We start from the raw sequence: 13,495 nt of genomic DNA on the forward strand, positions 1-13,495 counted from the left end.
CTAAATTGCATTAATAATGATTAAAATTATGCGTTGTGACCATTTCTAAAGTTTTATTACGGAATATCTTTTGAAATACATATTCCGTAATAAAACTTAATAATATTGCAAACATATATCAGGGATATTGTGGAGCTCCGTAACCGTAACCGAAACTGTTTTTTTTAATATATTTTTGTTTTTCTTTATATTTAAAGCGAGTAACTAATTGTATTTTAATAGTTCTTTTTTCTTTGATTATAAAATAATAGCCTACAAATAAAATCAAATAAAATTAATTCAATGTCTTGTAATTTTTATGTATAGTTTATAAATATTCATGTATGTAAAGATGAAAAAAAAAAAATTGTGCTTATTTTTAAAAATAGGTAATTTATAATGGTAATGAATCATATTCAAGCCACAAAATGATAAAGAATGAACTGAAGTTTCGTTCACTCGTTTAAATCATTCGTTCCTCATATTTCAGACATTTCAGTGCCAACGCCATTTTATCTCTCTTGCTTAAGCAGTGGTCAAGGTGAGACGTGCGCTCTTAGTGACAGTGTTAAATATTAATTTTTTTTTTTACTTAATTCTTATAAATGTGTTTTATGTTTAAAATTTAATAATTGTCACAAACAGTTTGTAAAAATAGTTTATTTCTATCTCATTTATAAAACTAGTAACATCTTTACAGAGAGACCCTGCTAAAAATCTTTCAATATCGAGATCATCCTGCAGACATCAATAAAAAAACAAAATGTAAGTATTTATAAATGTATTACACTTTCACTTAAGACAAATATTTTTATACAAATGTTATTATTGTAAATTTAACCAAGTTAACTTTGTTCCATCGGTATTGATTTTAAATCAATACCTCACGTCACCTGCCTTTTCATTTTCATTTGCAACCTCTTTAAACTATTATCATTATTATTCTTTTCAATCGTTCTCATATTGAGCTAAATATGCCAACATCATCAAAATTTCAATAAATCGTGGGGCTAAAATTCAGTTTCACGTTTCCTATTTCCTATTCACCGCCATTTTGTCATGGCATGAGGTGTGTCATGACATATTTCGCTGAAATTTATACCTGGACAAATATTAATCTCTATCATTGATTTAATTGTCTAATGTTAAATTCCTCTATAATAATATGAATAGAAGTATGTAGCGTATTATTGAATTATTTTTATTTTTGGTAATTGTGTTACTTATGAAGCAATTGAAAGCAATTCAACGCGCATGTCAGAACTGTAAATTAAATCGATACTACCGCGTGCTCTACTTTGGTGAGACAGCGGTTTCAATATTACATGAGATCCGCCATTACGATTTAATGTTCTTTTTTTTTAATTATTAATAATGTCCCGTCGGTACATGCTTTATTTGTCTTTGTTTTTATGTGCATAATGCCTGTAAATGTTAGGCTAGGGCGTACTCCCAGTTGAAGCAGAGCTTATTTTACCATTGCTCCATTTTGGGTTGGCGGATGCTAATAATGTAGAATTTAATTGAAATTAGACATACACATTCCTCACGAGGTTGTTGTTTACCAGCATCTGATAAATTTTAAACACAAATTAAGCACATGGAAATTTAGTGATCTTGCCAGGCTTTGATTCCGCAATGAGCGGCTATGACGTTGCACGCGCTTAAACCACGAGGCCATCTGGCCACGATCTTCTCTTCAAAGTTTAATCTTATTGAATGATTTTTCTTTCAGGTCTAGCAATTGGAACAATAGCCGTGGTGAAAACGGTGGTTCCAAATTTGGAGGAAACAAATTTGGTAGCAATAACACATCGAGATTTGGAAATGGTGGCTCCAAATTTGGAGGTGGTGGAGGAAAATTTGGCGGTGGTGGAGGTGGTTACGGTGGCAAGAAAGAATTTTCGGGCGGTCAGAACATGAGGCGTCCAAATTGGGATTCTATGTCTCTGCAACCATTCAACAAAGATTTTTATAATCCTCCTCCATCAGTTCTTAATAGGTCACCATATGAAGTAGAAGAATACAGAAATGAACATGAGGTTACTGTTAGTGGAGCCGAGGTTCCAAACCCTATTCAGCATTTTGAAGAGGGAAATTTCCCAGACTATGTTATGTCATCTATCAAAGGCATGGGTTACAAAGATCCAACACCAATCCAAGCACAAGGCTGGCCAATTGCTATGTCGGGCAAAAATTTGGTTGGTATTGCTCAAACTGGTTCAGGTAAAACATTGGCCTATATTTTACCAGCCATTGTGCACATAAATAACCAACCTCCTGTCAGACGAGGTGATGGTCCCATTGCTCTTGTGTTAGCACCCACTAGAGAACTTGCACAACAGATTCAGCAAGTAGCCACTGACTTTGGCAATGCAGCCTATGTTCGTAATACTTGCATATTTGGAGGTGCCCCAAAACGTGAACAAGCTCGTGACTTGGAAAGAGGAGTGGAAATTGTTATTGCTACTCCTGGACGGCTAATTGACTTCTTGGAAAAAGGCACAACTAATTTACAGCGGTGCACATATTTAGTTCTGGACGAAGCTGACCGTATGTTGGACATGGGTTTTGAACCCCAAATAAGAAAGATAATAGAACAAATTCGCCCAGACAGACAAACTTTAATGTGGTCTGCAACATGGCCCAAAGAAGTTAGAAAATTGGCAGAAGATTACCTTGGTGACTATGTACAGATCAATGTTGGTTCTATGCAGCTGTCTGCTAACCATAACATTCTACAAATTGTAGACGTTTGCCAAGAACATGAGAAAGAAAACAAGTATGTATTATTGAATTATAAATTGTTAATATTTACATTAATATGTGATGATTTTAAATTTAGAATGAAACAAACTTTGATTAAAATAAAGTATTATCCTCTAAGAAGATCTGAATACTCAATCCTACTATCATAACATATTTTATGTTTTCTCTCTCTCAACTTTTATTTTTATTGCAGATTAAATGTATTGCTTCAAGAAATAGGACAAAACCAAGACCCTGGAGCAAAAACTATAATTTTTGTTGAGACCAAAAGAAAAGTAGAAAATATAACAAGAAACATTAGACGATATGGATGGCCTGCTGTTTGCATGCACGGGGACAAAACACAACAAGAAAGAGATGATGTCCTATATCAATTCAAGCAAGGACGTGCTAGTATACTAGTTGCAACTGATGTTGCAGCCAGAGGATTAGGTATGTCTTAAAATAAAAGATTAAAATATTTAAGTTATATTGGATTTCCATATTGACTAATGAGACATTATGTTAAACAAGGTAACTTAAATAAAATGTGATTTGTTTTATACTTTCAGAGGCACTGGCGGAAAGTTATTGTGTTCTGTTTGACTATTACAAAATATTGAACAAGTTACTGCACTGGATTCGTTGATAAGATCTAGTCCGATGCAGTGTATTTTTTTGGAGAATGCAATAACTCGTCTTAAATGGTGCCTCAATGTGCCTTTCACTACAACTGGACCCGCGGCCGGAAAGCTGGATAGTATGTCCGTGATTTCGGATACACTTGAAAGTTGTTGAAAACCTGGTGATGCACTACGAAATGTTGAACAATTGCTAAGTTGAAAGATAGAATTAAAAGTGCATTGTTGAAAAACTTGACCACAAGTTGAACTGATCGGCAAGAGGTCAAGGGTTTTCTGTTTCGGCCAAATTGGAGTTTTCAAGAGGGCAATGAAAATTATATCATACTACTTTAAATGTCAACGCCCTTAACGAGACTCCTGGGTTCTGAGTGAGAGGCAAAATTAGATTTGATACAAATGTGTAACTCATTCATGTAAGTAATACGGCTGTGAGTTACCTAACATATTTGTTTTCAAGACTTCACATAACTGATTTATTGAAGATTCTTGTAAATAATTATCATAAAACTTCTATGTTCTATAAATACTCTCTATCAGGAATATTATTTAAAATATATTCATTCTTTATCTAGATGTGGATGGAATTAAATTTGTTATAAACTTCGACTATCCTAATTCATCTGAGGACTACATTCACCGAATTGGTAGAACAGGGCGATCTAAATCAAAAGGAACGTCATACGCCTTTTTCACACCTTCAAATTCTCGTCAAGCTAAAGACCTAGTTTCTGTACTCCAAGAGGCAAATCAGGTTAGTAGTAATGAGTCATTATTTTAACCTAGTAATTTTCCTCATACCTTTGGCATGGGTACGCCTAGCAATGACGTGACATGAATGCAAGTATGAGGTACATAAAAACAGCTATATGCCTTCGGTGTTCACATACAATTTTATCTGAATCCCATCCTCAGATGCTGTAACATTGTTAATTATATTAATGCCATCTTTTTTTTTTTAAAGTTATATAATTTATATAGTAATCATTTTATGTTATTATAGATCATTAGTCCTCAACTGCAGACCATGGCTGACCGCTGTGGAGGTGGAGGCGGAGGATGGAATAGAAATAGATTCGGAGGTGGCCGTGGAGGCGGTGGCTCATTTAAAAGAGGATCAAACTTTGGCAGGGGCAATGGACATGGCAGCAGTGGTCATAAAAGATTTAATGAATATTAATTTAATAACTAGCTATTATTTTAAGTAGTGATTTTAAGCAAATCCTCATAGGAATAAAACTTAAGTGTGTGAATGTTGTATCTAGAATGAAGTCTAGACTGGTGTAAAAGCAAAATGACTACAATAATTGTACTTCTTGAATTTAAATTTTATTTATTTTGTTTTCCGAAATTAACAGGTCAAAATCATATGAATGAACTGAATTATTTAATTTAATTTTTACTGTGATATTTAGTGAGGATTAGCTGAAGTGTTATTAAGTTATTTGTCTCATTACCTGTCAAAAATATCTCGATAAGCAATTCAGCTGTTGCAGATGTCTGCCCCAAATAAGATTCATTCCAATTCAGTTATCTGGTAATAAAAAAAATTAAATTAAAATGGCTTTTATTTATAACGCATGAAATTAAATATGAACTACCTATCTATTAGAACATTTAATGCCTTTGAAATAGTGTTGCAGAATTATCGATAGTTGACCTCTAATACTATAGATGATATCGGTAGTATCGTTTGACCAATACTATCGATAGCTCCGTGACAGTCATAATCAAACATATTTTTTGCGCTTACATTGCAAATGCTGGCTCAACCAGCATAGTAAAATATAAATTATTTATATTTACTACAGTATTCTACACCTTAAAAAGGTCATAAAAAAAGTCTGCGATGGGATATGTCTTATCTCTTGGGGATAGTCCACGATAACTATTTTTATCTTTTTCTTTTTACGAGAAATAATGGCTTATTTTCAAAGCGATTTTAAGCAATGCAGCATTAATCCTTATCCAATTAACTACCTTAAATACATTGTGCATTTAATATATAGATAATATAGATCAATATAGCTATTTGCAGCATGTAATATGCCTTTTGTTTCACCATTAGTTTATTAGTTTGTATATTTTGTAATCGTTTGTAATTGTGCTTGTGGTGTACAAAAAAGTGTTAAATAAATAAATAAATAAATAAATATGTATACATTTGTTTTCATAGATGATGTATTTTTGTTGCCGCTAAAAAACAATAAAACAAATATTTAAGGGATAAAAATAGGAGCTCCTAAAAAAAACCGTGCCGTTTTGCCGTTTTTATACATGCGGAACCCTTCTTGTGTTAGTCCGACTCGCACTTGGCCAAATAGTTTTTATGCAAAAAATATTATTTCATATATTTTGTTGTATAAAAATAAGGTTTTAGTTAAAATTTTTTTCAAGCAACGCAAAAAATATTGTTCAGTTTTTTGGCAATTTCACAATATTAAAATGTTAAATAATTATGGTTTTTTTTGAAAATTATATAAATATCATAGATTCAAGTTTCAATTTTGTCTTTTGTGTGTGAACAACTGAACATAATTCTACTTGTCTATGTCTGATACTTGACAGCTTATAGCGGAAAAATTCAGTGTCAAACTGTCAAGATTTTGTAAGAAAATAAAGAAATGCGGTCCTTAACTTGAATTTAGAGGGGTGAATTATTTGTATATTATAATACTAATGTGATTTATGACCACTATAATTTATCTGTCATGGCTCTTAATGTTTTAAAAAGTTTTTTACAACGCAATGATTTCGTCAAAATGTAAGTATTATAATTATTATGTCATGTATCTACCTAGAAAAAAATATATTTGAGGTTATATTTAAACATGGTTTGTATTTTCTTTGTAGATTCTTGAAAGATGGTAAAAAGATATTGCAAAGCAGAACATATTCAATTGGAATAAGTACTGACAGTAAAGTTAAAGTAAATAATATAGTTTTACGAAGCAATGTAGCCAGAGACTGGCAATTAACTAGCTTTTCAGTTAGAAATCAATTATATTCTACACAAACAGCACAACAAAGTGATAGTGAATATTGTAATGAGAATAATATTACCGTAATCGGGGATGACGTGCCTAGCCCAGTAAGAGACATAGACACTAGCAATCTTCCAGACTATATAAAAAATTTTTTGAAAGAGCAGGGCTTTACCAAGCCTACAGTAATTCAATCTCAGGGATGGCCTATTGCAATATCTGGTAAAAATTTTGTTGGTATTGCTCAGACAGGTACTGGGAAAACATTGGCATATTTATTGCCTGCAGTAATTCAGTTAAAAGAAAATAGAGGGCGAAAAGGAAGAGGACCAAGGGTGCTGGTTTTGGCACCTACTAGAGAATTAGCAAGGCAGATTGAAGTAGTTGCTAAGGATTTTCAAAAGTTATTAAATATAAGGTGCTTATGTATATATGGTGGTGTCAGTAGAACAGGTCAAGCTGAACAGTTAAAGGCAGGAGTTGATATATTGATAGCCACACCTGGTAGATTAAATGATTTTATTAATAGTAAAGTCACAAATTTGAGTCGCTGTACCTATGTTGTGTTGGATGAAGCTGACAGAATGTTAGATATGGGCTTTGAACCTCAGATTCGTGAGGCTTTGGAAGAAGTACCATATGATAGACAAATTTTGATGTTTTCTGCTACATGGCCAAAGGAAGTACAATATTTAGCAAAGGATTATTTAGGAGAGTTTGTCCAGGTCAATGTTGGGTCTACAGAATTGTCAGCAAATCACAACATTCAACAGCATATCCATGTATGTGAGCAAGAAGAAAAGATGAGCAAGTAAGTATTGTTAATCACTAAAATAACAAATAAACCTTTTTTGATATAAACATTTTAATATATGTATTTATTTTTATTTTAAGTAAGGTTTCTTATAATTGTATTTTATAATATATTTTTTTTAAATATGAATTGTGTAAATGTTAAACACTTCATAACATATTAATAACCTGAGCCCCATTAACTGTGATTATATTTATGACATGGTCTATAATGATTTTTTGTTTACATATGTAGAGCAAATTTAATTGGTTTTATATTTTTGTAATATCATTTTTCAGGTTTAAATCAATTATGCATGATATATCTGGACAAGGCTTTGGGAAACTGCTAGTGTTTACCAATACAAAGAAATTTGTTGACAATTTGGCTCTTATGTTAAGAAGAAATGGTTGGCCAGCTGCGGGCATACATGGTGATAAGACACAGTTGCAAAGGGATAGTGTTATTGACAAATTTAGAAGTGGTAAAACAAATATACTCGTTGCTACCGATGTAGCAGCTAGAGGATTAGGTAAGTCTTTGGATATTTTAAACTTGTTGATTTACAAGGTATTGTGTATAGTGTTGTTGAGATTGGCAGCACATTGGCTGCCTATAGAAGGATTAATCATAAAGTCTCTTCCAATGGAAGTAAGAAAAAACATAAAGAAACTTTAGATTTACATATTTCATGTGATTTGCTAATAACTCAACTATATTGTGAACTACTAAGAGTTTATGATTAATATTTCTTTATTTAGAATACAACACAATTACACTTAACTACCTATTTTCACTTTAATTTTACTTCCAATATTACGATAACAATTTTCTCGAAATTCAAAATGCCATTTTTTGCAAATCCATAGTGATTATCATTCATTATTCAAGCCAATGATGTCGCGACCAATTTGCAGTCAAATGTTGGTAAAAATAAATATTTATAAAAATCTTATCAGTATTATATTTAGTATAAGTTTTTTTAAATCCTTGATAGCTCTGATCCTTAAAAAATTTAAAAAGAAAATTTTAATCATTTTAGATGTGGAAGGGGTAACCCATGTGATCAATTATGATTATCCCAATACTTCAGAAGATTATATACATAGGATTGGGCGAACAGGTCGTTTGCAGAATACCGGTATTGCTCACACAATTCTTACCAGTGAAAATGCGAGACAGGCTAAAAGTTTAATTTCTGTTTTGAAAGAAGCAAATCAGGTTAGTTGATATGTATAAAGAAGTATCAAATAGAATATAAATGTGGTCTATACATTCATGTTGACTAACTTTTTTTAATTATTACCGTTTACAAAATTAATATTTATTCTTTGAAATCAATTGAATCATAAAATGTGTGCAATTTTGAAATCACTTTGAGGCTAAAAGTATGGACTCTAGTGTTCATGCTTAATTTTGTTGCAGTTTTCTCAGCTTGGGTCGGTGTTAAGGAACTCCCAAAGATATATATTTATATTTTTAGTACCAAGTTTCACTTCTAATACTTTTTTATTATATCCCATTTTATTTCACAGGAAGTTCCAGAGGTCTTACATCAGTTAGCCAGAGAAAATGTGAAAACCAAACATCAGCAGTCAAGATATACTCCAAACAAGTACAATACAAATACAAATAGAAAATGGAATAAATTTCGTAGTAACAAAATGTATTAGATATACCTTGGTAACAGTAATTTAATGTTAAGTGTATTCGATTATATGTCAAAAAAGTCGAAAAATATAGTGTAATTTATAGCGCATTGAGTTAGAAGTAAAGATTCATAGACCACTGAATAACTGATTTTAATTGTTTTATACCTTTAAATTTCACCTGAAATTGTATAGTTAAAAATTGAACATGTATCAATTATTTATATACATTTTCCGCAGATTGTTTAACACTTGAGATTAAACTCGTGTACTGATTGAAAAAGTTGCATGGATGGATTAAACAATTACTTTTTCTTTAATTATTCCAAATTTATCTTTGTTACTAAAGCGGTTATATTTAATATTTTTATAGGTATTTGTTACTCTTAAACTTTAAAAGTAAATTTTACTGTTTATTTCATTAAATTAATCTTGATTGTTTTTCTGTCACTACCTATAGAATCACTGCCGTGTATTATGGCACTTTCAAAAAAATTACATCCTAACACAGATAATAAATAAAATATATTACGTGTTAATGACGACTTTCTATAGAAGTTCTATAGACACTCAATAATTTATATAATATCATGCGAAATTGTTTCCGAGATAAATTTATTGGTACGTAATTTACCTACCGAGATAATAATTATCATCTTATGTGTATTACCTTTTATGTTTGTTGGTATGTTAAATTATATTTATTTCTGTTTTAAATCTCTATAATGTAATATTAATCAATTAATTACTTAGTTTTACAAGAATGAAATTGTTTTATCTAAGACGTAAGTATAAAGCTGTTTTATATAGCGAAGGAATTTTATATACTCTGGGTATTTCCATGGTAACATAATGACATTAAGCGTTTATTATTGCTGCTTGGTACATATAAAACATAAATAATTAATAATAGTGAAATAACTTTAAATATAATGACTTCGTATAAAAGCTAAGAAATGTCGTTATTGCCTGATTTAGACGTTAAATCTTTGCTTAATGTCGTAGAGGAAAATTTCGAGCGAGTTGGCTTGGTTTGTAGACGAAAACTATGTTATTCGTAGTAGTGCTATATATATTTAATTGCGATAAATCAGAACGATACTTTTTAAATATATTATGTACATTAATAAAATATACCTAGATTTTAGTTTATATACTATATGTACTGACTTTTTTTGGTCATGAACACATGCTCTGAAATGGGAATAATTTTCTTGTCACTATACCTATATTAATAAATAAGGAGACGTTTTTTTATGTTCTCTAGTTGAAAACAACAACTTCTGTTTTAGGTTTTGCTTGTATAATGTAAATAAATCACGCTATATGTTATAAACACATACATACATTTTAAAATTTAATACACTTTTAAAACATTTCTTTCTCTATTAATATGAAATTAATTGAAGTAGGTAAATAAATTTAGCACTTAGAATTGAATTAAAGCTAAGATAAGGTTTTTAAATTAATATACTTTTTCAGAAATCTTTTGCTATTTGTATGATATACATCGGAGAGCATGTTCTGCCAAAAGATCAGTTAATAAAAAATTTCGAAGCAACAATAAACGACGTCAATGCCGGTTATTGTGATATTAAATTGTGTGGTTTGCTTATGGTTTATGACAGTTATTTTATACATATAATTGAGGTATTTATATTTGTATTGTTTGTCGTAGGAATAACTAAACCTTTTGTATTCTTGAAGCGTTTATTTTAAGGGTTCTGAGGATACTGTTCATAGACATCTAAGATTTTTATTTGAACGCGAAGTGAAATGGGTACAGCAGAATACTCAAGAAGATGAAGCTTCATCTTCAGCGGTAGAAGATGGGAAGGAAGGTCTTACTGTTATTCTAGGAGAAGAAAAGGTGGCTACACATGAAATTATAATGTTCAAGCGTTTGAAAATGCTAACTGTATATCATTGCATACAAACAGTTTAGTGTTCTTTGTAATTATTTACTTATATTTATTGTAGTTACTTACCAATTTCGTACAAATAAATATTATCCATTTTAAACATCTACATATAGGCGCTATTGGCTGAAGAACGCGGTCATCACAATAGCATGTAACTTGATATTTAAGTCGAAGGTGGACTATTAAATGTTATAGAATTTGTACTTTCACAGTCATAGCCGACTTCAGCTAAGTCCCGATTAAATTTCAAGTTTAGTGATATCCTTTATAGATTTACCTTTTTTAGCTTACGTTTGAAGATTGGCGAGCTTTGACCGCTCGGCCGCCGTCTCTCATTGGCACGCTGGATATTCATGGTTCAATGGTAGAACACATGGAACAATTGCGAATTTGTCTCGATAAAATTAAAAGAATTTGCGCATATGCGAAAGCTGATCAAGATGTGAGTATGGTACCCGAGTAATATATTTTTTAAATGAAAAACTATTAAAACGTATAAATAAGCTTATAACACTTACGAATATTTTGTGTATGCGTTTTATGAATACGATTTAAAATGATAACAAATGTTGTGGTTCTTATCACAGTTGTCGTTCGAGGGTTTAAGCGCAGTAGACCCTAAAATGGAAGCGTTACCTGAAGCGGCTTTATTGGACTATCTCTTACAATCACGATTCATTTTAGATCTTCGACATGTTGTACATTTACATCGACGTGTTGACGACTACGCTTTCTACTTCGGTAATTATATTTAATGAATATGGTAATCGCAGTAATTAAATCAAATTACTACAATTCTTACTTCTTAGTTAAAATTATAACATCATATCGTTACTGTTTGTAATTAAAGGTAATTTAACATAGGTTCATGCTTATTCTAATTTATTATTGTTATTATAGAGAACGTATGGCCTCTTCCTACTCACTTCACACCTCGTCTTCTCTACAAGTTGAAAGTAGATGATTCATTTGTGGAGCCTCTTCCCGTGATGCCATGGGAGATGATACAAAAAGAAGTCGATGAAGAGGAAAGGGAAGAACGGCAAAGTGGTAGTTCTTCAAGCGATTAAAAACTAAGTTGTCAAATACCTTAATATGTATTGTTAAACATATAATTTTGTTTCATTACGTTTCATATCTAGTCATTTTTATAATAAACATATTTGAACTGTAAATACACGTGTTTTCATTTTGGTATTTAAAACATACCAAAACTTTAAAGTAATCAATCAATAGGTTGTTTGTTAGTAGAAGTGAATCATGTTGCCAATAGAAATGTATTATTTCGATGTCGCTATAGTAACAGCGATATCATGTGAGATCAATTGAAGAAGTAACTAGTACGTTGGTCTAGCGATATCATGGAAAAAAAAGTAGTAAAAAAAGTTCACAAAAACCCCTTCAGCGGAATCAAATTACCTCCCATCACTAAATGTAAGAAAAGTGATGTCAGAACAATTTTAGACGTGGATCCTCAATATTTTTCATTAGTGGAAGGAAGACCAATCAAGACCAATACATCGATTAATAAATATAAACAAAATATAAGAAACATAGCTTTGAAACGAACACTTCACGGATTTCTTACGGACGAAATTTTAAGAATCAATAGAGAAATTGAAACAGAAAGAAAAATATATAACACAGCATCAAAGCATTTTGAAGAATATCAGCACAGCTTCGATAAATTTTTAGCAGATGATAATAATAAAACGATCGTAATCATGAAAACATCGGATAATTTAGCTAAAGAGTTATCCAATGAAACGGAAGAGCACAAAAAAGCAAATTTTGAATTGGCAACAATTAAGTCGAAACTACAATATATTAATGAGACCTTACAAATATTGTTATCTTTTCAATGTTTTCTACACAAAGCTGCGCCGATTTTGTGGCAAGAAAAATATAATATTAATTTGAATTTGGAACACTTGGAAATTCTTAGTATGGATTCAGATATTTTTATTGAAATTAATATTAATTTAATAAGGGACCGTTTAAGTAAATTACCACCTTCAAGACTGTATTTCAAAACTCCTGATCAATTGTTAGTTGTTTTTGATTTACTTGAAAAACAAAATTTAAATTATCTGTTGGTAACCGAAGAGTTAAATGTAGAGAAAAACAAGTTTTTAAAATCACTGGGATTTTTGAAGAACTTACTTGGAAATGAGTTGGAATTTATTAAAGCAAAGGTACATTATACACTATATTATATAAAGTTTAAATTCACAAACCTTTTTTTTGTGTTTAAATTCAATGTAAAAACAAAATATTTTTTTATTTAGAATTTATCAATTGCATACTTTTATTTTGTAGATGAGAAAAATCGAAGAATTAATAGTTTGGAATAAACACAGGGAAATCGAATTGAAAGAGATATTTTTTCAAATTTTAGAGGATAAAATGCAGTATTTGGTATCATCAGAGACAGTGTTACAAATTTTTAATTATGTAGAATTTGCCTATGAACAGGTAATAGCATCAAATGATGCAAATCTGAGTTCTTTAGATATGACAGTAGCTCTTGAAGAAGAATATAATAATTTGATGTTAGATTTGTCAGCATTTGATTTAGATGTTATTAAAGCTATAGAAAAAGAAACGTATCAAAACGAAGCGAGAGAAACAAAACAAGCGAAAATTGCGAGTAAATTACTAAAAGATGTTGATAAGTTAAACAAGCGTTTGAAATCCTCTTACGAACCATCAAGGAAAAATGCATACGAGTGAAATTAATAATTTTTTAACCTTTAATGTGATGTTTCATTTAATTGAT

At 30.8% G+C, this 13,495-nt stretch overlaps 4 protein-coding genes and 1 non-coding gene across 6 annotated transcripts; all 5 read left to right on the top strand.

Moving 5' to 3' along the window:
• The first annotated feature begins 455 nt into the window (after positions 1-455).
• On the top strand, positions 456-4,929 carry LOC125069102 (ATP-dependent RNA helicase p62). Of its 2 annotated transcripts, none has more exons than XM_047678466.1 (6): positions 456-520; positions 680-744; positions 1,715-2,761; positions 2,942-3,180; positions 3,944-4,122; positions 4,372-4,929. In XM_047678466.1, coding segments are annotated over exons 2-6 (1,644 nt in total). In that variant the 5' UTR covers positions 456-520; positions 680-742; the 3' UTR covers positions 4,549-4,929. The 2 variants fall into 2 exon arrangements, 1 of the variants encoding a protein (XP_047534422.1); XR_007119827.1 differs by lacking the exon at positions 4,372-4,929 and adding an exon at positions 3,300-3,784 and having other exon boundaries at positions 464-520; positions 3,944-4,065.
• LOC125069619 lies at positions 4,162-4,297 on the top strand. Its single transcript, XR_007119847.1, has one exon. It is a non-coding gene; the product is annotated as a small nucleolar RNA SNORA57 (small nucleolar RNA).
• A 1,005-nt stretch (positions 4,930-5,934) lies between the features above and the next one.
• LOC125069459 (ATP-dependent RNA helicase p62-like) lies at positions 5,935-8,938 on the top strand. Its single transcript, XM_047678962.1, has 5 exons — positions 5,935-6,132; positions 6,222-7,163; positions 7,445-7,677; positions 8,188-8,366; positions 8,681-8,938. Exons 1-5 carry the CDS (start codon positions 6,080-6,082, stop codon positions 8,816-8,818), a joined length of 1,545 nt encoding a protein of 514 aa, XP_047534918.1. The 5' UTR covers positions 5,935-6,079; the 3' UTR covers positions 8,819-8,938.
• Positions 8,939-9,728: 790 nt separating this feature from the next.
• LOC125069460 lies at positions 9,729-11,786 on the top strand. The gene is made up of 6 exons (XM_047678963.1): positions 9,729-9,825; positions 10,277-10,444; positions 10,515-10,733; positions 11,003-11,158; positions 11,304-11,457; positions 11,617-11,786. The coding sequence occupies exons 1-6, from the start codon at positions 9,751-9,753 to the stop codon at positions 11,784-11,786; spliced, it is 942 nt and encodes a 313-aa protein (XP_047534919.1). The 5' UTR covers positions 9,729-9,750.
• A 291-nt stretch (positions 11,787-12,077) lies between these two features.
• LOC125069545 lies at positions 12,078-13,449 on the top strand. Its single transcript, XM_047679065.1, has 2 exons — positions 12,078-12,911; positions 13,036-13,449. The coding sequence occupies exons 1-2, from the start codon at positions 12,078-12,080 to the stop codon at positions 13,447-13,449; spliced, it is 1,248 nt and encodes a 415-aa protein (XP_047535021.1).
• The last annotated feature ends 46 nt before the right edge of the window (positions 13,450-13,495 follow it).

Source organism: Vanessa atalanta, chromosome 15 (genome assembly GCF_905147765.1).
Source record: "Vanessa atalanta chromosome 15, ilVanAtal1.2, whole genome shotgun sequence".
NCBI classification, from domain to species: domain Eukaryota; kingdom Metazoa; phylum Arthropoda; class Insecta; order Lepidoptera; family Nymphalidae; genus Vanessa; species Vanessa atalanta.

Coding starts and splice junctions, on each gene's coding strand:
- LOC125069102 (XM_047678466.1), top strand. Junction 2,762..2,941: donor GAACATGAGAAAGAAAACAA/GTATGTATTATT, acceptor TTTTTATTGCAG/ATTAAATGTATTGCTTCAAG. Junction 4,123..4,371: donor TACTCCAAGAGGCAAATCAG/GTTAGTAGTAAT, acceptor ATGTTATTATAG/ATCATTAGTCCTCAACTGCA.
- LOC125069459 (XM_047678962.1), top strand. CDS start 6,080: ATGGCTCTTAATGTTTTAAAAAGTTTTTTACAACGCAATGATTTCGTC. Junction 7,164..7,444: donor CAAGAAGAAAAGATGAGCAA/GTAAGTATTGTT, acceptor ATCATTTTTCAG/GTTTAAATCAATTATGCATG. Junction 7,678..8,187: donor TGTAGCAGCTAGAGGATTAG/GTAAGTCTTTGG, acceptor TAATCATTTTAG/ATGTGGAAGGGGTAACCCAT.
- LOC125069460 (XM_047678963.1), top strand. CDS start 9,751: ATGTCGTTATTGCCTGATTTAGACGTTAAATCTTTGCTTAATGTCGTA. Junction 10,734..11,002: donor TATATCATTGCATACAAACA/GTTTAGTGTTCT, acceptor TACCTTTTTTAG/CTTACGTTTGAAGATTGGCG. Junction 11,458..11,616: donor CGACTACGCTTTCTACTTCG/GTAATTATATTT, acceptor TTGTTATTATAG/AGAACGTATGGCCTCTTCCT.
- LOC125069545 (XM_047679065.1), top strand. CDS start 12,078: ATGGAAAAAAAAGTAGTAAAAAAAGTTCACAAAAACCCCTTCAGCGGA. Junction 12,912..13,035: donor TGGAATTTATTAAAGCAAAG/GTACATTATACA, acceptor TTTATTTTGTAG/ATGAGAAAAATCGAAGAATT.